This window comes from Erythrolamprus reginae, chromosome Z, assembly GCF_031021105.1.
Source record: "Erythrolamprus reginae isolate rEryReg1 chromosome Z, rEryReg1.hap1, whole genome shotgun sequence".
In the NCBI taxonomy this organism is placed as follows: Eukaryota; Metazoa; Chordata; class Lepidosauria; order Squamata; family Dipsadidae; genus Erythrolamprus; species Erythrolamprus reginae.
This window is the reverse complement of record NC_091963.1, coordinates 131,116,892-131,137,618: the sequence shown is the minus strand read 5'-3', so window position 1 is coordinate 131,137,618 and position 20,727 is coordinate 131,116,892. Positions and strand designations below refer to the sequence as shown.

The window sequence follows — 20,727 nt, the reverse complement described above, 5'->3', positions numbered from 1 at the left end:
TAATCTGACATGGGAAAAGACCCGAATATGCCAAGACCTACACATAATATACCAAGACCTACATATAATATGTCCCCTGGTGGGGCCGAGAGGCAAAAAGGAAGCTGTATGCTCCTCTTATACACCAGGGTGACTCAACAAAAAATATCACACGTAACACTTGTCTAGAGGCTAAGGCCACTAACTTACAGGGCAGAGGCTCAGGTTCAAATCCCAGTAAGGGTAAGGCTACCCGATAAGAGAAAATAAGCTTGAAATAAATCTATTTTATACACACGCTCCTCCTGATAGTCCTAGACTTAGGACCCCAACTGAGTGAAAAATTTATGTTGTTAAGTGAGGCAATTATTAAGTGAATTCTTAATCTTTCTTGTAAAATGAATCACTGCAGTTGTTAAATTGGTTAATTGGTTAAATTGGTTCAATGAGTCTTGCTTCCCCCATTGGTGATCCTGAGGACACTGCAACCATTATAAATATGAACCAGTTGCCAAGTGGCTGAATTTTCATCACGTAAACCAATACGGTCATTCATATGAGAAGTGGTCATGCCACTTTTCTCAGTGCCATAATAACTTTGAAAGCCACCAAATCAAATGTTGTAAGTTGAGGACTATTTGTATCTAGGCCATTTATCCAATTAAGCGCAACATTTTCTTCCTCTATATTATATTACTTATAAAGCAATATAGTAAATAAATATAAATATAGAACTTTTGCAAAGTTATCCCTAGCTAAATAATTGTGAAGTGCTTGCATACGAGAAAGCATGGTATTTTCTTCGGTAGAGGCCATATGCCTCTATGTCAGTGAGGGTGAACATTTTTTGGCTTGGATGCACCTATGCCCACACCCACAATGCAATGTCCTACCCCTATGCATGTGCACATCTCCACTGCCCCCCCACCTCTCCGCATACACACAACCCCCCACATTCTCCCACACATATGTGCACAAGCCACACTGAAGCCTCCGGACTTCTGGTTGGCCTGTCGGACCGTTTTTTGCCACCACTAGGGTTCAGGAAGCTTTCCTAAGAACAGCAAAAACAGCCAAAGAGAAGTCCGAAAATCAGCTAGCCAGTGCACGCATGCTTGCTGGAGCTGATATTGGGCAAAGCCTCACATGCCCTCAGATATGGCTCCACACGCCACCTGTGACACATGTGCCACAGGTTTGCCATCACTACTTTATGTGAAAAGTATAACTATGCATGAACAGGCTGTTTATTAAACTAAATGTGGACTGCTAGCAGGGATGGAATTATTTATGTGGCTGAATTAGGACAGTTGTGAGTATCACAAAAACTGGCTGGAATGTTGTCTCTGCTTATATGGAAATATTTTCTTTGTTGTTAAGGTTCTTGATGATAGTAAGAAGTGGTGGAAAGTCAAGAATTGTTATGGTCAAGTTGGTTACGTCCCTTATAATATTCTTGCTCCAATGCTGAATGGAGATCATTCCAGTATCCAGAATGACGAGGAAATGCTTGTAATCCATGAAATCAACCCTATAATAACAAAGGTGAGTGAGATCAGGGGTTTTGTGGAGGCGAAGCGGAGCAAACTGATAGGAAAGGTAAGTGGAACCCACCTGTGCTGTGGTGGCAGTGGCGGTGGCAGCGACTTAGACAGTTTCAGGTATAAAATGTAGAATAAAAATAATGTGTAAATAAATGCGCACACTACAACAATGCTTATGTTACACCAACACTCCACAGTCTGCATTGGTTGCCGATCAGTTTCCGGTCACAATTCAAAGTGTTGGTTATGACCTATAAAGCCCTTCATGGCATCGGACCAGAATATCTCCGGGACTGCCTTCTGCCGCACGAATCCCAGCAACCAGTTAGATCCCACAGAGTTGGCCTTCTCCGGATCCCGTCGACTAAACAATGTCAGCTGGCGGGACCCAGGGGAAGAGCCTTCTCTGTGGCGGCCCCGACCCTTTGGAACCAGCTCCCCCTGGAGATTAGGATTGCACCCACCCTCCTTGCCTTTCGTAAACTTCTTAAAACCCATCTTTGCCGTCAGGCATGGGGAAATTGAGACATCTCCCCCAGACTATATATTTTATGCATGGTATGTTTGAGTGTATGTTTTATTTTAAATAAATATTTTTTAGTTTTTTAATTATTTAGTTTTTTATTTATTGGATTGTTACCATATATTGTTCTTATTATAGCTGTGAGCCGCCCCGACTCTACGGAGAGGGGCGGCATACAAATTGAATAACTATAAAATATAAATTAGATTAGATTAGATTAGATTTATTGGATTTATATGCCGCCCCTCTCCGCAAACTCGGGGCGGCTCACAACAATAATAAAAACAGTACATAGTAACAAATCCAATGCCCACCAATCTAATTACAATTTTAAGTTAAAAAATTCATAAAACAATCCCAATATATATAAAAAACAGGCACACAGTCAATCAATCAAACGGGCACACAGTCAATCAATCAAATATATCAAATATATCTCCGAGACCGCCTTCTGCCGCACGAATCCCAGCGACCGATTAGGTCCCACAGAGTGGGCCTCCTCCGGGTCCCGTCAACTAAACAATGCCGGTTGGCGGGCCCCAGGGGGAGAGCCTTCTCTGTGGCGGCACCGGCCCTCTGGAACCAACTCCCCCCGGAGATCAGAACTGCCCCTACTCTTCCTGCCTTCCGTAAACTCCTTAAAACCCACCTTTGCCGTCGGGCATGGGGAAACTAAACATCTCCCCCTGGGCACGTTGAAGTTATATATGGTATGCCTGTATGTGTGTATGTTAGTATTGGGGATTTTCTTAAACTTATAATATTTTAATTAATTGGATTGTATTGGATTGTTTTTCACTTGTTGTGAGCCGCCCCGAGTCTTCGGAGAGGGGCGGCATACAAATCCAAATAATAAATAAATAAATAAATAAATAAAATAAAACATATATTAAAATTTTTCTTTTTCTTATTAATCATTCAATGGAGGCTCTTATATCTCTTTCTTCATCTAAAAAATTCTATAACCTTATGCAACATTGTAAGTTATTAAACCTCTAAAAAAAGGAAAATCTTTTCTCTACCTTAGAATAAAACATTACATCAATATAAACATTAAAGAAATTTCATTCATCCAAGTCTTAATTTAAACCTTCATATCTCCATAATTCAATATCAAGTTATCTTGTAACTAATAGAGATTCTATATAAAATAAAGAAACTTCTCATAGTACAACACATAATGTAAGAAAAAGTTCTATATGTTTAAACTAATATTAATAACAAACTTATGAGCTATACAGTGCTACCACCATTTCTCATCTTCGCCATCTGGATTCTAATATTTAACTTTCAATTCTCTTGTCTCAGTTTTTCCAAAAATAGCTAGTTATTAAAACATAAATATCTTTTAACTTTCTATCCAATGGTAAATCTTCCCCCAAATTTTGGCTTAGGCGGTTTCAGTGGCAGCAGGGAGGGAAGTAATGGTTTCATGTATGCAACCTAAATCCCACTCATGCACAAATGAAGCTATGCGTCACCCGCCCACTTTGGCATCCCTGTTCCCAATGAACTCTGCCGCCCAGGGGTTTGCAACCCCTGCTGTAGAAAACGCTGGAATATCAAAGATGAATGAGGATGGAATCAGATCTGTATTCCACACAGATAACTTTAATTAGAAGTGCTAAAAGCGGAAAATCAGCAGGCAAAAATCACTTGTTAAAGAGTCCAAAGGTTTATATAAGGATCCAAATGAATTGGGATTTTACATATTAAAACCCAGATACTATAGGGGCCCCCAACATTTTGGACCTCAAGGACCATCAAGGCCATACTTTTAAATCCCGGGGACCACCAAATTCATAATATTAAGTCCCACAGACTACTAATATGATTTTTTTTAAAAAGATAAATGAATTTGTAAAATAATGATCAGAGGATTTCCAATTTATTAATATGAAATAATATTAACATAACAAAACAATAAATGCTTATTTAAAGGTTATTTAATTGTAACATTATTATTAAAGGTAGTGTAATGATTACAAAATAATTGAAGCTGATTTAATGATAGCTTGCTGGTGTTGTTGGAAAAAGTCAGTCCCATATGCCAGGGCTGTAACTGTAGTTCCTTCTTTTCTTTTCTTTTCCAGTGCGGTCAGGCAGTAGGGAAAGCAAGTAGGATGCTTGGCTGCATAGCTAGAGGTATAACAAGCAGGAAGAGGGAGATTGTGATCCCGCTATATAGAGCGCTGGTGAGACCCCATTTGGAATACTGTGTTCAGTTCTGGAGACCTCACCTACAAAAAGATATTGACAAAATTGAACGGGTCCAAAGATGGGCTACAAGAATGGTGGAAGGTCTTAAGCATAAAATGTATCAGGAAAGACTTAATGAACTCAATCTGTATAGTCTGGAGGACAGAAGGAAAAGGGGGGACATGATCGAAACATTTAAATATGTTAAAGGGTTAAATAAGGTTCAGGAGGGAAGTGTTTTTAATAGGAAAGTGAACACAAGAATAAGGGGACACAATCTGAGGTTAGTTGGGGGAAAGATCAAAAGCAACATGAGAAAATATTATTTTACTGAAAGAGTAGTAGATCCTTGGAACAAACTTCCAGCAGACGTGGTAGATAAATCCACAGTAACTGAATTTAAACATGCCTGGGATAAACATATATCCATCCTAAGATAAAATATAGGAAATAGTATAAGGGCAGACTAGATGGATCATGAGGTCTTTTTCTGCCGTCAGACTTCTATGTTTCTATGTTTCTTTTCTTTTCTTTTCCTTTCCTCTTCTAACTTTCCTTTCCTTTCTTCTTCCAAGACTGGATTAATTCCTCTTGGCCGTATCTGGCCAACGGACCACCAAAAATTTATTGTGGACCACCAGTGGTCCACGGACCTCAGCTTGGTGACCTGTGCTATGGAGGACTAATTGCTTATAGATAATTAATGTAGCTTTGTCACCCTGGTTTCTTGTGCCATCTCTCCTAATCAGAAACAGATTTTTGCCACTTGTCTCCCTTTTCTTTTCTCTGCATAGATAACACCACCTCAGCCACCACCCAAGACCAAAAATCTACAGTGCAACGGTGTAAAATGGGTCAGCATGGAGGACCTTAAAATGGACCACAGTAAGAAAGGTGAGATCCCTCTTTCATTTGGAACTGAAGAGCCAGCAAACAAGCAATTTTTGTTTTGCCTAAGCACACGACACAAATGATAAGTGACAAATCTCAGGTGGATCTCTGGCCTAGTAAGAGCACAAGTCTGAAATTATGTTAGACAGAGTTGACTTGTCTACTAAAACATCCTTCGGACAATCTGAACTCTGGGTCTAGGATGGAGGCCTTGTGGTCCTTTGGAAGTTATTGAATTACATTCCAATCATCTCCTTCACCAATATTCGTAGTGGACTAGAACTATTGAATAGCTCAGTATCATTTAGAAACCACATGTTCTCCATCTTTGGTCTAGAACCAGGATAATAAACCTATGACACACGTGCCACAGGTGGCACGCGGAGTCATATCAGAGAGCATGTGAGCCATTGCCTCTTCTGAATAACACCGACAACCCCCTTAACTCTGCTGAAGATGTTACCTACTGTTCTGCCTGGCCCCAGGCCACCCAGATCAAAGTAATTAATCAAACACATGCATGCAGGCTTGTAAAAATAAAGCAAAGAGGTGTTCTTTATATTTAGTAGGCTGCCAGCCACGGAGTTTCAGAGCATGTTTCAGAGCGGCCGATAAGGTCCCATCGAGTTGGCCTTCTCCGGGTCCCATTGACTAAGCAATGTCGTCTGGCGGACCCCAGGGGAAGAGCCTTCTCTGTGGTGGCTCCGGCCCTCTGGAATCAACTCTTCCCAGAGATCAGAACTGCCCCCACCCTCCTTGTCTTTTGTAAATTGCTTAAGACCCACCTATATCGCCAGGCATGGGGGAATTGAGACATCTACTCCAGGCTTATATAGTTTTATGTATGGTATGCTTGTGTTGTATGTTTTTTAAATAATGGGTTTTTAGATATTTTATTTTAAATATTAGATTTGTTCATTGTACACTGCTTTATTTTTGTTGTGAGCCACCCCGAGTCTGAGAAGAGGGGCGGCATACAAATCTAATAAATAAATAAATAAAATAAATGTTACTTTAAGAGTCCAGCAGATCAGAGTTAATTCACTCAAGTCAGTACAGAAGCCTTTCTGGCTTACGTTAGTCAAAACTCACGGCTTAAATGTCAAAATGCTCAAAAGCGTCTACAGCGAACACAAAACCACAATTCATTAAAGTCACTCCAAGAACTGAAATGATAAACTCCCACACTGTTATCTGCAAACACTTCCCCTTTATCAAGGCTGCGGCAGTGTCTTTAATTCTTAACACCTGTGACCTGGAATGTTTCTGCGTTTATGCAGCTGCTATTGGCATCCCACCATTCTCCTGACCCAAAGATTCAGAATAGGATTATTCCTAAAATCCTCCCCATCTGATTCAGAGGAAACTCTAGCTGGAGAGCTGACTGGCTCCCTCTCTTCGTCTCCAACCCTTTCCGCATCCCTTTTCTCTTCTGTTTCACTGTCTGATTCCTCCTCCAGCCAGACGAGTCTTCTGTGATCAGACGGCTCCCACTCTTCTGAGTCAAAATCAGCAGCCATAGGAGCTGGCCTGAAGCCAACCACAACACCTAGCCTGGCAACAAAACATTCAGAAACCAACCCACAAGCTCGGAGAACAAACCTTCACCCTCATCCTACACCCAAACTACAGATATTCACCACTATTGAAACTTTATCCCATGTCCTTTCTACAGCACTTAGCATCCTACTCTCATTATTCCACTTGCTAACTGAAGAGCTACTTGCTCTGACACTGATCTCATTTTCTTTTTACCTCCTGGCTACTTTTTTCAATTAAAGAAGTTCTTTCAATTAAACCACTTGCTGGTTTGCTTTTCCGGATGTACTCTCTGCTAATGATATAGCAAAGAATATTACCTAAAGCCCTTGGGTGAGGTTCCTGAAAAAAACGAGCCTGGTGCTCCAAATCCTTGGTGTAGATCAGGGTTCTCCAAACTTGGCAACTTTAAGATCTGTTGGACTTCAACTCCCAGAATTCTCCAGCCATGCAGTGCTATGCTATGCTATAGTAAGATCTATGTGTGGTTATGATTGGGTAGTATTGACTATATTTAAATGATAGTGGGTTTTTAGCTTTAGTTTTAATTATTGGATTTGTACTGCATTGTTTATTGTTGTGAGTTGCCCCAAATCTTTGGAGAGGGGCGGCATGCAAATCTAATAAATTATATACATTATTATTATTATTGTTGTTGTTGTTGTTGTTGTTGTTATTATTATTATTATTATTATTATTTTCAATGGATCCATGAGTGACATCTCTTTCTGCTCTGGTAGATCAGTTCACCATGGTCAATGAAGAGCTTGTCATGAGGCTGGCCAACGGGACAAATGGCGGTAGTAAGGCTCTTCACATACCACGCACTCTGGATACTGATGTTCCTTTAGACTACAATTCAAATTCTGATCAAGTCCGGACCTGGTTGGAGGCCAAAGGGTTCAATCCATTGTGAGTTGGCCTTGCTTCCCTTTGGAAAAAAAAATAGACAAGTTGGTAATGAAACCCAGGCATATGTTTCCTGATATCTCTCTCTTTAAATCATATTAGATTCTAAATCAGAGATGCCATCCATGTCAACACTCTTTGTAGTTGACAAACATATAATTTTCATTGAATGACTTCTCAATAGCCACCATATAAAGCAGCAGCTTTCCTGAATTAATTGGTAGGCTTCTAAAATTTGCTGCTGAACTATGATTAACTATGGATTTTGGGCTTATACCTAATCAATGGTAACTAAAGTTAAGGGCAAAACTGTGTTTTATTTATTTTATTTTTATTTATTTATTTTGTCCAATACATAATACACATTGAAGAGAATAGATATGTAATAATATAAATAAAGAAAATAACAGAAGAAAAGTTATAAAAGTATAGGTGAACATATTTGAAAGGAAGAAAAGATAAACGAGATAAGGAGAGACAATTGGACAGGGGACGGAAGGCACACTGGTGCACTTATGCACGCCCCTTACTGACCTCTAAGGAACCTGGAGAGGTCAATCGTGGATAGTCTAAGGGGAAAATGTTGGGGGTTAGGGGTTGACACTACTGAGTCAGGTGTTAAATAAGATTCCTGTTTGATTGGGGCAGGTGGGGGGAAGAACCTCTCACTGGCTAACAACGCCAGTCATTATGGACCTAACAACTATCTGATTGGCTGTCGCTTACCCAATGGAGGTGTGGCCGCTTACTGACCTAATCATGTCAGAGATGGACTTTGCTGCAGTGGTTTGAGTCCTGGCACTGCTTGGCACGGTGAGCTCCCATCATTCAGCTCAGTTTAGCTCAACTCAGGCCAACTAGCAGTTCAAAAACATGTTCTATGCCAGCAAATGAATATATCCCGCTTTGGTGGGGAGACAAGCTTCATGCAGTTAGAATCCTGCTGGCACTGGACCTTCCCAGTTGTAATGCACACTTGTCAAATGAATTCAGTGGTGAGAGAGGGCCCCAGATTAAGCTGAAGAAAAGTGATTCATTTTTCTTTCCGGTGTGCAGCTAGCTCAGCCTCCATGGTGCATCTTGGAAAATGCATGAGCATGAATCAAGGAGGGTTTGCAAACTTAGGTAGCCAAACTATTGCTCTGCATTAGAATTGTGATCTCCTAGCTAATGTATGCTAAGTAAATAAATAATAAACCCAATGGGGATTTTTTTACATCAGTTCTTTAGATCAGTGTTTCCCAACCTTGGCAACTTGAAGATATCTGGACTTCAACTCCCAGAAGTCCCCAGCCAGCATTTGCTGACTGGGGAATTCTGGGAGTTGAAGTCCAGATATCTTCAAGTTGCCAGGGTTGGGAAACACTGCTTTAGACATTCTGCTCTTTGGTCAAAAGAGCTGCCAAAGTGTGACCTGGTTAGAGCCACTTACAAGTTGGTTTCAGAGTTTAAATGGAATGGCTCCTTTTTCCTATGATGCTCTATTTATTCCACCTTCTCTTTTCCCTCCTTCCTGCAGGATTGTCAATGCCTTGGGAATTCTCAATGGCGCTCAGCTCCTTGCCTTGCAAAAGGATGAGCTTAGAGCCATCAGCTCAGAAGAAGGACCTCGAGTCTACAGCCAAGTTACCATCCAGAAAGCTCTCCTAAAGGTACCAGGGATTTTGCAATCTCCTCTAAGGGTTGGGAGAAGGGTGGTGAACTGAGACCATTCTTGACCATCAAGAGCGCAAGAAACTAAGAAATCTAGAAATTATATCAGCAAAGATATAAGGATTGGAAGAGGAGGGATGAGAGGGATGGGACAAGTACATAGGACGTCAAAGTTTCAAGCAAGTAGATAACATAAACCCAGCTGCTGTGGCCCAGGGGTGGAGTTCTTGACTCACAATGAGGAGATTGTGAGTTTGATCCTAGGTAGAGGCAGTCTCCTGCTTGGGCAGGGGGTTGGATTTGATGACCTGCAAGGTCCCTTCCAACTTAGTTATTTAGTTATTTAGTCATTTGGTTAGTTAGTTAGTTAGTTAGTTAGTTAGTTAGTTAGTTAGTTAGGTAGGTAGGTAGGTAGGTAGGTAGGTAGGTAGGTAGGTAGGTAGGTAAGTAAGTAAGTAAGTAAGTAGGTAGGTAGGTAGGTAGGTAAGTAGGTAGGTAGGTAGGTAGTTTTGCTATTTAGTTATTTTGCTATTTAGTTATTTTGCTATTTTGTTATTTTGCTATTTTGTTACTTACTTACTTATTTGGATTTATAGGCCGCCCTTCTCCAAGGGACTCGGGGCGGTTTGCATAAATAAAATGAATACAAAATACATAAAAAACCGAAGTATAAACCTAAAACTAAAACCTAAAAAATTTAAAACCATTCCACCTAATTCATTCCAACCACAATCATATTGTTAGCCGGAGCAGAGTATCAATGCTCAACGGCACCAAGCCTGCCGACAAAAGTGCATTTTTAAAACCTTTTGAAAAGCCAGGAGTGTGTTAAATCTGTTAATGAGAGTTTTGTGCTTGAAGTCAAGCACCTCATCCTTAACTTTCCATTATTTTCTTCTAGGATTCTGAGAAAATGTCGGAGCTGGAGGCTGTGATGGCTAGACAAAAAAAAAAAGCAGAAGGATTGAACTAAGAGAGCTCCCTTTGTGTAACGGTGTGACTTTGCTAAAGAAACGTGGAAACGCCAGATCTTCCTATAGGGTCAGAAAGAATCTACATTGTGCAGGGAGATCAGAAATAATTGTTACTGTGGGTGTTTTATATTCTTGATTTACTATAAAGAAGAGATACCGACTGGTATTCCCAGTTTCATGGAGAAATCTTGTAGCACTCTCCCTGTTCCTTAATCTTGATTTTTTTTTAAAGAAATAAAGAAAATAATTACGTTCTATAGCAGTGATGGCGAAACTTTTTTGGCTTGGGTGCCAAAAGGGTGTGTGTGCACGCGATAGCATCTGTGTGCATGCCCACACTCATAATACAATGCCCTCCCCCTGTGCATGCACACAACCCCCTGTACTGCTATCCCGCACTACTACGCAGGGCCTCACTGAAGTCTCTGGACTTCTGGTAGGCCCATTGGGCCATTTTTCACTGTCGCCAGGGTTCAGGAGGCATTTCTGAAGCCTGGGGAGAGCAAACATGGCCAAAAAGAAGGCTGAAAATCGGTTGACTAGCGCGCACATGGGCACTGGAACTGACAAAGAGCAAAGCCTTGCGTGCCCTCTTATATGGCACCGCGTACCACCTGTGGCACCCTTGCCATAGATTCGCCATCACTGTCCTATCGAATCTACACTATTTCCATTTTGGAACAATTTGCTCATCTCCTTGTAGAATTATCTCTCGATTTCTCAGTAGGAAAGTACAAATATGATAGAGTGTGTGCTATATACCCATTCAATTTTATTATTTTTTTTCATTAAAAATCAGGCTGGATATTTTTCTTTCTCAGTTGCACGATCTTGTGAACTATGCATGTAAGTCTACATAAAGGCAATAACTTTATACACAGTGTAATTAATTCAATTCACAGAACATTGTAGGAATTGTAGTCAGAATTCTGCCTGCATGTCCAGTGAGTGACATTTTGCAACTCTGTGAACTTTTAAAAGCAGATCATCCTGTCTAGCCAAAATGACTCCACTTGTTCTTTTCTTTGATAGGTTCCTGTGAAACAATAGCTCAGCATAAAAAAATTGAATAATCTAAGGAAGTATATGTCATAAAGGATGACAAATTATTATTATAAGAGTTAATTGCATAAAATTCAGAGACCTTGTTGTCACAGAGCGATACCTCTTTGGTCGCTAGGTGGCAGTCAGCAGCTTCTTTGGACAAACCAAGCTGTTTAGCTACAAAATAATTTTCCCTGCAAATCAAAAAGATTTACCCAGATTTGAAACAGCTTGTTCTTATTGACCTGAAAGCATTTTTATGGGGAAAATGAACTGAATCGGCTGCTTTGAAGGAAAATGTGATGTTTCAACTTAAAAAAATAAATAAAATGGGGGCCCTTTGCCTTGAAACTTGCTGTGCTGAGGTTTCAATAGGGTATGTATGTATATGTGTATTTATGTATTTGTGTGTGTGTGTGTATTAGCTATCTATTTAATTGGCTCTTTTTTCCAATAGTTTTCTCACAATTTGATGAATTGTGTTGTGAACATGTGAGCATATGTTGAACAATGCACCACCATTTTGATTGTTGTGCTACTAAGGCAATTTTCGTTAGAAGTTTCTTGAGTTCAGTTTTATTCCTAAATCTAAATCTACTAGCAGTTCTCCACGAATTGTTTACTCCAAGCTTCCGGTAAGATTAATGGTTTTTTGTGAAAGAGAAAGGTATAGATGGTTAAAAATCACTGTAAGCTGCTTTCCCATAATAAATCTAATGCAATAAATATTTATTTTAAGCCTATTTATACAAAATTACTGTTAATATTTGTTTTAACAAGATTGATTTTTAAAACTTCTTTTTTAAAAAAAATAATGAAATTGATTTTGAAAGCTCGTCCTAGAATAGGGTCTATGGTTAAGTGGCCCTTTAAGCCAAATGGGTTTCTGAGCAGCATGTAAACCTCCCAGGAAACAACATTTTAAACAGCATTTTTAACGCCGGAAATTCTGTTCTCTGGCTGTTTTGCTGGAGACCATCATTGTAGGACTAAGAATCAAGCCAAAGATCATCTACTCCTTGTGGGGGCGCTGTTGATTCCAATACAGGTAGTCCTTGACTTACAGCAGTTCATTTAGTGACCATTCAAAGTTACAACTGCAGTGGGGGGGGAAATAATGACTGTCCTTCACACTTACACTTGTTGCAGCATCCCCATGGTCACGTGATCAAAATTCAAATGCTTGACAACTGATTCACACTTATGACAATACCCCAGAGTCACGTGCAGTATTGGATTCCTACCAGTACGGGCCACTCTGTAGCTCCGGTAGAGAAAATGGAGCTACGTACACAGCTCTGCTTCCCTGGTATGCGTGTACATGTATCTGAGTGAGATTTTGATCCTGCGCATGCGCAGAAACCTAAATCTCGTAAGGGGACACACATGCGAGATTTCAGTGATTTTTGCTTCTGCGCATGCAGAAATTTCACACGTTCTTCCATCCCCTGACAAGATTTTGCTTCCTATGCATGCCCAGAAGCAAAATCTTGTTCGGATGCATGCGGGCGCGGCCCAGAGTTGCAGAACTCCGTGGGAAGTGCACCGATAGCGGCAGTAAATGGAATTCACCCCAGTCACGTGCTCCCCTTTTGCAACCCTCCAAGAAGCAAAGCCAATGGGGAAGCCAAATTCACTTAATAACTGTGTTACTAATTTAACAGCTGCACTGATTCACTTAGCCAATGTGTCAATAAAATGGGGCAAAACCCACTTAACAAATGTCTCGCTTAGCATCGGAAATTTTGGATTCAATGGTAGTCGGAAGTTGAGGACTACATGTAAGGGACTTCAATTTAGTTTGCACCCAGCAAATTTAGTGCCGTCAAAAAAAATAACCCGCACAAGAGACCGTCTCTCATTGGTAACTAATTAAAATTTGCACATTTTATGATTTATTTTCTCTAAACTTCCAAAGAGGCCAACTACTTGTTTGTTATAGTGGGACATGATTGAAATGCAGTTATCTCTTATTGTTTCAGGACTTGGGGAGATTTTATGGAAGACCTTGTTAATTGTATTAAAAATCTGTAAATAAATTTTTCGAACAACAACCTGCCTCATGATACATTTTCAGTTATGTATGCAAGCATTGAATAATGTGGCAACTGATGCAAGTACACCAGTCTATTAATCTCATTAGGATTTTCATTGACCATTTATTGACATACTGATGTTTTCATCTCACCCAGTAGAAATAGAACTGGTCTGTTTTAGCGGTAGAGTTTCAGTTGTATTCTTCTGTGTTAAACCATTACATAATTCCAGGGCTGTTTTTTCTCCTAAAACTCGTTATTCATATTTATTCTATTTTTATAAACTGGAGTCATCTTAATATTATCCCATGCTGATTTTAAGAAAGTACAGTTGTAGTTTAAAAATATGTTAGTAGCAGTGATGGGTTACTACCAATTCGGTTTGATTCAGGAGAACCAGTAGCTGTGGGAGGCTCCGCCCACCCACCAGGAAGTCATAACGGAGCTTCCGTGCATGCGCAGAAGCGTTATGCATGTGCTCCCGTTCCCAAATTGGTATCAAAGGTAAATAAAACCCACCCCTAGTTAGTAGGTTTAATTTTTAATTTAATTTAATTTAATTTAATTTAATTTAATTTAATTTAATTTAATTTAATTTAATTTAATTTAATTTAATTTAATTTAATTTAATTTAATTTAATTTAATTTAATTTAATTTAATTTAATTTAATTTAATTTAATTTAATTTAATTTAATTTAATTTAATTTAATTTAATTTAATCATTTAATTGACTTTTAAGCCTCCCAACTCCTTGCGGACTCTAGGTGGCATACATTAATAAAGATAATCTAATATAAAAGCAATATAAACAATAATAAACATCATAATAAAGCAATAGCAATATACTGTAAAACAGTTAAAACCCCAAAACACAATAATCATTCAACAAACATTCACACTTCTTGGGCCAGGCTAGTTGATCTTGCTCAGCGACCCAGAGATATGGAGCCGCCACAGAGAAGGCCCTCGCAGGTGACCCCGCCAATCCATACTCTTTGGCCGATGGCATTTGGAGAAGGCCAATTCTGAAGGGTGACCTCCTTCTTAGTTTTGCAGTGTGAAATGGGCTTATCAAGGTGTGACATAGGGACACATGAAGTGAAAAGAGAAAAATAAAAGGAACATTGGAGAAATGGCAAAAATGTTTTTCATTTACCATAGAAGGACAAAACATAAAATTATTTTCAGTCTTTGGTGGAATTCCATATTTTCTTCTACTGGTTCAGCGGGATTGTGTCTGTAGTGTCCCAAACATAGAACATAGAATAATCCAGATGGAAGGGACCTTAGAGGTCTACTAGTCTAACCCCTGTTCAAGGCAGGAGACCCTATATCAACCTGGAAAAAAGGTGGCCCAATCTCTTCTTACCATAAATACCTCCAGTGATGAAACACAGCTTCTGTAGGCAAGCCATCTCACTAAATAATTGTTCTCACTGTAAGGACATTTCTCTTTAATTCTAGGTTGGGTCTTTCTTTGATAATCTTCCATCTATTAATTTTTGTCAGGTGCTTTGTAGAATAGGAGCACCTTATCTTCTTTGTGACAACCCCTCAAGTTCTGGAAAACTGTTATCACTTTATTCCCTTTTTTCATTGGACTGGACCAGAGGTGGGTTCCTCCCGGTTTGGATCGGTTCGCTCCAACCAGTAGCAACCCACTGGTAATGTTACAATGTCATCACCAAGCTGGATCGGTCAGTGCTGATCCTTGGGCACTGCCACCATTTTTCCAATTTTTTTCTGATTTTGTTTTCTTCTGTGCATCTGCGGAAGCCAAGTTTCTAGCACTGTGCATGCATTGTCATTTTACCTTTGACTTTTTTTTTTATAAAGGGGGGGGGGTTGTACTGTGCATGTGCATACACAATTTGCACCCATGCGTCCACCTGGCATGGCCACATGGCGTGGGAGGAAGGAAACCTTAAGCAAAATAAGTTGGAACCCAACCCTGGATTTGACATACCCAGTTCTTCAAAAACTTTTTTGTATCGGCATATGTCATTGGGAAGGTTGGCAAAAATGTTTAAGGATAAATCAATTAAATGTTGGAAATGCCACCAGGAACCAGGATTGTATTATCATATGTGGTGGACATGTGCAGAAGCGAGACATTATTGGGCACAAATTTGAATGTGGCTAGAAAAGATAATACAGCAACATATTGATTTGAGCCAGGGCTGTTTTTGTAGGGTATTTTGTCAGAGAAATACAATAAAGGAAATGTATATTTAATTATTCACATAATGACTGCAGCTAGAATTGTATTTGCACAGAACTGGAAAGCAAGAAAAAATCCCTACGAAGAAAATATTAAAATGCACAGAAATGAATAGACTAACAATAGCAATTAAAGGAAAAGAAAAATTGGGAGTATTATAAGATGTGGGAGTGTTTTTATCATTGGAATGAATGTAGATTAAAGGAGATTTGAAATTAAATAAAGCAAGAATGAAAATATTTCGATAGAAGATTACAGAATTCTACTGTAAAAATAGAGCTGTATAAATATTAAGAAAATGGTGATAAATGTAAAAATGTCGACACAAAAATGTTGTACTCAGCTGATACACTGATGGATTAACGTTTGTTGGGGGGGAAATTTAAACCTCTTGGGGTGGAGAGAAACATCTTTTTTGTACCATAGTGACCAGAAATGGATGTGGTGTCATCATTTTACCCTAATAGCAACACCCTTTACAGTTTTTTTAAAAAAATCAAACCCTCAGTGAACGTCCATGATCTAATGAGAACTTAGCCTGGATTTTCTCCACGCCTGTCCAATACATCAATTTCTACACAGCTCCCTTCTTGCCTCCCACTGCTAGACAAAAACCACAACACTGCTTATTTGGCCTTGCTTGGAGGAAAGCAGGTCCAAGCAGCTTGTTTTGAGGAAAGTGTCTGGATTTTGAACAACTTGAGCGTTGTGGTAAGCACTGTTTATGGAAGCAGATTCTTCTAATTCCTGACAGAGAAGGCCAGATCCTTTCGGAGCAGGCCTGAGCCTGCTTTGGAGGGTGGATCCCAACATGGGCTTGGCCTACCAACTTCAACCGGCCAGGCAGAATGGTGCGAGGGGGAATGTGGACTCCCGTCTTGCCCGGCATGTTGAGTCCATAGGGTCGTGGTTTGATCCCACGAACTCAGCTCAGCGAGGATTCCAGAAGTTTCAAGATAAACAATACCATGTGCTGACAGTAGAATGCGAGTTCTGGTTTGACAAGGGTATTTAAGATCGGATTGGGAGCTACACAGAAGATGACTCAGTTCTGACGAGAAATACCGCTTCAGTTGCCAAATTCCAATATATTGACACACACACACACACACACATCTCTCTTCAGGGATCTTCCCCTTGCTATATATTTCCCAACCAGCAGCAATCTCCATTAAGGAAGCAGCCATAGAAGGTGCTGGGAATAGGGAAGGGCTGGAGGAAAACCCAGAATTTTATTATGGATTAGTCAACTGTCCAAGTGCTCTATTTTTCAGAGTATAATATGCACTCCCCACCCCCACCCCTAAAAGAGGATGAAAATTTTGGTGCGCTTTTTTTAGACCTAATGAGGTGCCAACACATCTTCTGTGCTTTGCTAGCTAAGCGATCTTCCCTTTGGCTGTTTTTTTTCATTGCTGCTCCCTCCAACAATCAGCTAAGCCTTTTTTCAGCCCTAAGGAGGTGCTAACGAGTGAAGTGATTGCTAGCAAAGCAATCTTCTCTTTGCCTGATTTTTTCATTGTTTCTGTTTGAAGAGAGAGAGAAGCGAAGTGTTTTAGAAACTGTTTTTCTATCTCCAACCAGGGGATAAAAAGCAAACACCTGGGTTCAAAACCAGCAAACTAATGTCCTGAAGCTGACCAGACTAAAAACTAGCCAGATGAACACCTAGTCGGCAGATTATTTCCTCCCCCAAAACTAAGGTTCGAATCCCAGCGACCGATAAGGTCCCACAGAGTTGGCCTTCTCCGGGTCCCGTCGACTAAATAATGTCATTTGGCGGGCCCCAGGGGAAGAGCCTTCTTTGCAGTGGCCCCGGCCCTCTGAAATCAACTCCCCCCGGAGATTAGAATTGCCCCCACCCTCATCTTTCACAAACTACTCAAGACCCATCTATACCGCCAGGCATGGGGGAGTTGAGACACCTTTTCCCCAGGCTCTTTATATTTTATGTTTGGTATGTAGGTGTTGTTTGGTTTTTAAATATGATAGGGCTTTATATGCTTATTTTCTAATATTAGGTTTGTTTCGTTATAATATTGTTTTTTATTATTGTTGTGAGCCACCACGAGTCTTCGGAGAGGGGCGGCATACAAATCTAATTAATAATAATAATAATAATAATAATAATTATTATTATTATTATTATTATTATTATTATTATTATTATTATTATGGTGCGTCTTTTACTCAGGAAAATATGGTAGTTATGTGGGTCTTGAGGTTTCTTTGCAATGAGTTGGCAAACCAGGATGTAACTTTGTGGACAGCAGGCAAAAGACCCACAGGAAGACTGGCAACTGGTTGAACAATCATATCCATCAGAAAATCATAATAATAATTCTCAATCATTCTGGAGAAAAGTTGTCAAATAAGGCTCAGTAGAGCTCCATCTTTGCTTCTGTGTTAATCAACATTCCAATTTCTAGAAAGTGGAATAGATGAAAGCAAATTTGCAGATAATTGACTCTGAAATCATTGGACATTTTTTTGACGTTGAACAAAAATCCAGCATGATGATGTTCAGTGGTGACCAAGCATGAATCTTTCATCTGAATAGAGAGGAAAAAAACAAGTCCTGAATTAAGGAGACCTGTCCAATTAGAGAACCCAAAACAAGGAAACACTCTCGGGAGATTTGAATTTCCTAAAGAAAAACTTTATTGAATATGCCATATCAGTACTGAAGAAACAAAAACAATTCAGGTTTTCCCATGAAATGCTTCCCCTTCTCCCCACCCTTGATGATCCCATTGTCCAATTATGAAATGTCCTTTTGTGGGAGAGTGCATCTCTATCTCAAGCACCTGCAGTGGTGACCTTGATGGCTTGAGGGCTCTCATGATCTCCCCATACATTATTGGCATTCCATTTCTCCCTTCCTTCCCTCCCACCAGTTCACAGGCAAATTGAAAACCATTAAGGCTTGAAAGAAGCAAAGAGGTTCAGTCTCAAAACCTGGATTGGCAGAAGTAAAGATGAGAAATGGTCTATAAGTGCTTGTGGATCATCAACTGAATATGAGCAAGAAGTAAGATGCAGCAGTTAAAGAGACAGGAGGAGGATTTTTGCTATACCAATGCCATGTCCAGATAGCTAGAAGTAATTGTCCCATTCTACTCTTTGCTAGTTAGATTTCATTTCAAGTTATGGTGGGACCAGGACACAGAGAAGGTGAAGAGGATTCAAACAACCAGGATTAAGGAGTCTAGAAACCAAGTCCCAGGAAGAGCAATTAAAATCCCTGGTTGCATTTAACTTGAAAACTGATAATTGGTATAATAATGAGCTGCATAACTCTTTAAGAAACATACCTAGAGGGGAACAATCTGTTCTCTGTTGATATCTTAAGCTTGATAAGGACGAAGGATTTAGGTTGAGTATTAGGAGGAATTTAAACACGTTACAATTTTCAGAAATACTTGTAGTTTTCCCTTTGTAAATGGAGTCTTGGGTTACCATCAGTCATGGACATGTGAGTGTATTCCTGCAAAAGTGAAAGGTTGGATTATGCATCATTTTATTATTTATTTATTTTGTCAAAACAGGTGCAAGATAGCAGGTATTGGTATGAACATAAATAAAAGCAAAGTAAGGACAGGTAATTTTGGACAATAGGACAGTAGGACAAGGACGGTAGGCACAATGTTGCACTTATGCACATCCCTTACAGACCTCATAGGAATGGGGTGGGGTTGACTGTAGGCAGTCTAAGATTAAAGTTTTTGAGGTTAGGGGAAGAAACCACAGAGTCAGGTAGTGCATTCCAGGCATTGATCAATCCGTTGCTGAAGTTGTATTTTCTGCAGTTGTGTTTGGAGCGGTTTACATTGAGTTTGAATCAATTGTGCACTTGTGTATTGTTGCTCACACATTCTTCCTTACCTCCTCTGACCACAGAAAATTAACTATTAAAGATAATTGTATTGATGTGGTCGCATCTTTAACAATGTCTGTCTTCAATAATATGGATTCTCTGTTATTGTAAACCCCTATCAATACTCCAGAAAGATCCAGATACAAGTGAATCATCTCAGTGGGGAAGAATTAGGTAACCACGGAGGAATTTTTCTGCCCTGGGTTGCTACCCCTCTAAATTATAGCCTTTGTGAAATGAAATTCTCTATACATCCATTAAAATTGGACAACATCCATGCAGAATTATGAATTTATTCAATGCCGCCCTATTACCAAGCTCACATCCACTAATCAAACACTGAGGTTTTTCCTGATTCCCAGAGTCAATCAATGAGAATTGAGCTGGAAGGGATAGCAATAGAAATAAGCATTGAGACTTATATACTGCTTCACAGTGTTTACAGCCCTCTCTAAGCAGTTTACAGAAAGTAAGCATATTGCTCCCAACAATCTGGGCCATTGTTTTACTGACCTTGGAAAGATGGAAGGCTGAGTCAACCTGGAGCGTACTGAGATTCGATCAGCCAAACTGCTGGCAGCCGGTGATAAGCAGAAGTAGCTTACAGTACTGCACTCTAACCATTGCACGACCAAGGGATCTTGGAGGTCTTCTAGTCCAACACCCTGCTTAAGCAGGGGACCCTATACCATTTCAGGCAAGTCACTATTCAGTACCTTCTTAAAAACTTCCAGTGATGAAGCACTCACAACCTCTGATGGCAAGCTGTTCCATTGGTTAATTGTCCTCACTATTAGGAAGTTTCTTCTTAATTCCAGATTACTTTTCTCCTTGATTAGTTTCCATCCATTGCTTCTTGTCCTACCCTCTGGTGCTTTGGAAAATAAATTAACATCCCCTGCCCTCTTTGTGGCAGCCTTTCAAATACTGGAATACTGCTACGATAGTCCCCACTAGTCCCCACTAGTCCTCAAACTAGCCAAACCCAAATCCCGCAACAGTTCTTCATATGTTTTAATCTCCAGGTCTTTAATCATCTTACTTGCTGTTGTTTGCATTTTTTCCAAAGTCTCAATATCCTTTTTTGAAGATATTGTATGCCGTGACCAAAATTGGATGCAGTATTTCAGGCGTGGCTTCATAAAGCGGTACTAATATTTCATGTGATTTTGATTCGATGCTTCTATTTGCACAACCAAGGATTGTATTAGATTTTTTTGGCTGCTGACTGACACTTCTGGTTCAGTTTGCTACAGAGGCATATAGATTTTATTATATATGTGGACATTTACCCCTGCGCTTATTGTTTTTCTGAGTATAGTGATCCCTCGAGTTTC

At 39.8% G+C, this 20,727-nt stretch overlaps 1 protein-coding gene and 1 long non-coding RNA gene across 3 annotated transcripts in view; one reads left to right on the top strand and one right to left on the bottom strand.

Moving 5' to 3' along the window:
- Window positions 1-13,309, top strand: part of EPS8L1 (EPS8 signaling adaptor L1) — a 75,338-nt gene extending 62,029 nt beyond the window's left edge. For both annotated transcript variants that reach the window (XM_070729018.1, XM_070729019.1), the window contains 5 exons: window positions 1,360-1,524; window positions 5,040-5,139; window positions 7,416-7,587; window positions 9,104-9,236; window positions 10,139-13,309. In XM_070729018.1, coding sequence (XP_070585119.1) covers window positions 1,360-1,524; window positions 5,040-5,139; window positions 7,416-7,587; window positions 9,104-9,236; window positions 10,139-10,210 — 642 coding nt within the window. In that variant the 3' untranslated portion in view covers window positions 10,211-13,309. The remainder of the gene's footprint in view (window positions 1-1,359; window positions 1,525-5,039; window positions 5,140-7,415; window positions 7,588-9,103; window positions 9,237-10,138) is intronic.
- A 4,847-nt stretch (window positions 13,310-18,156) lies between these two features.
- On the bottom strand, window positions 18,157-19,000 carry LOC139154877 (uncharacterized). Its single transcript, XR_011556980.1, has 2 exons — window positions 18,828-19,000; window positions 18,157-18,721 (listed from the first exon to the last, which is right to left on the bottom strand). It is a non-coding gene; the product is annotated as an uncharacterized lncRNA (long non-coding RNA).
- Window positions 19,001-20,727: the final 1,727 nt, after the last annotated feature.